This window comes from Trypanosoma conorhini (assembly GCF_003719485.1).
Source record: "Trypanosoma conorhini strain 025E chromosome Unknown Tco_14.4_contig_01471, whole genome shotgun sequence".
NCBI classification, from domain to species: domain Eukaryota; phylum Euglenozoa; class Kinetoplastea; order Trypanosomatida; family Trypanosomatidae; genus Trypanosoma; species Trypanosoma conorhini.
In genome coordinates, this window is record NW_021705570.1 from 240 (window position 1) to 1,483 (window position 1,244).

The 1,244-nt window shown below is 63.7% G+C and overlaps 1 protein-coding gene across 1 annotated transcript, besides 3 other annotated features; it reads left to right on the plus strand.

Moving 5' to 3' along the window:
• The first annotated feature begins 199 nt into the window (after nucleotides 1–199).
• Nucleotides 200–252: a microsatellite.
• A 204-nt stretch (nucleotides 253–456) lies between these two features.
• Nucleotides 457–492: a microsatellite.
• A 22-nt stretch (nucleotides 493–514) lies between these two features.
• On the plus strand, nucleotides 515–1,006 carry Tco025E_10107 (uncharacterized protein; the record flags this gene model as incomplete). Its single annotated transcript, XM_029376896.1, has 1 exon — nucleotides 515–1,006. One exon carries the CDS (start codon nucleotides 515–517, stop codon nucleotides 1,004–1,006), a length of 492 nt encoding a protein of 163 aa, XP_029222990.1.
• Nucleotides 1,007–1,032: 26 nt separating this feature from the next.
• Nucleotides 1,033–1,079: a microsatellite.
• Nucleotides 1,080–1,244: the final 165 nt, after the last annotated feature.

Below are 1,244 nucleotides of genomic sequence, written 5' to 3' on the forward strand. Positions count from 1 at the left end.
GGGCAAGTGGGTGGTGCTCCTTTCGTGGCCGGTGCTGGCAGATGCGTGTGGCCGCGTGGACTTTTTGTTCTCGTCGTCTGCTGTCTTCGCCGCCCTACTTGGCTCTCTTGTTTCTTCCCTCTTCCTCTCCGCTGCCCGGTAGATCATTTCGCTGGCTCCAGCGACCCTGCGACCAGTTGTTGTTTTTCTTTTTACTTATGGCGACGGCGGCGAGGGTGCGGCGGCTGCTGCTGCGACTGTGGCGGAGGCGGCTGTCTCTCCACTGAATGTTGCGCTGGAGGTGTCTTGTGTGGCGAAGGAGAAAAAGATTAGTCGACGTGCGGCTGCTGAGACAGCTTGGACGCCGTGCAGAAGGCCGCTGGTGCCTCTTGTCTCTCGGGCTGCGGCTGCCGGTGTGGGCGACGGCGTTGGCGGCCCGAGCCGTCATGTCTGGCTGCTGTCTGTAACGCCAACTGCGCGGCGTCCGCGGCGGGGGAGGCGGTGGCTGCCGCGTTTACGGTGCACTGTGAGACGAATGTCCCTCTTGAAGCGTACAAGAAGTGGCTGGGGGCAAACAAACGGCTCCGCACTCCGTCCAGTACAGCCGCGCAAGGCAGCTCGGGCGTTGTTTTGCAGAATTGTGCGCTGCGGCTGCTACCGCGGCGGGGGCGCGTGCGCCGCTGCCTGCGGGAGGAGGAACTCGCGCCTCCGAGCCGGCATGACAGCCGTCGGGGGCCCACGCACCGGACGGCGGTCCACCAGGCGGCGCGCGGGTGCCCCGGTGGACCTCCAGCCCCGGCCGCAAGGGGAACAGGGCCACCAACGCCACGGGTACCCGCAACGGCCCCGGCAGGCGTCCGACCAAAGGGGCCCAGAGGGGAAGAGACACCCCCAACTTCTTCAGCCCGATCAGGCACTTCCCATCCCACCACTACTGCCGTTGGTGGAGCCACGACGACGACGACCACCACCACCAGCGGCCCAAGTGCTGCGAAACACACCAAAAGCAACGCGGACGGCAGTGTAATTATGACTATATTTGTGCGTGCCCCACTGCTGCTGCTACTGCTGCACACGGCTGCCCTTGCCTGCGCTGCTGCGTAGGTGATGAGAAGCAACCGCACACACACATCCTGGCAGGGACGACGCGTACGCTTTGTGCGTTCAGTTTGCTTCTTGTCCTCTGTGGGACACTCCTTCTCTCTCTCCTGTGCTCTGAGGGATGTTTCCCTTTTCTTATAACTTCTTGCTTCGCCGCTCCGTGC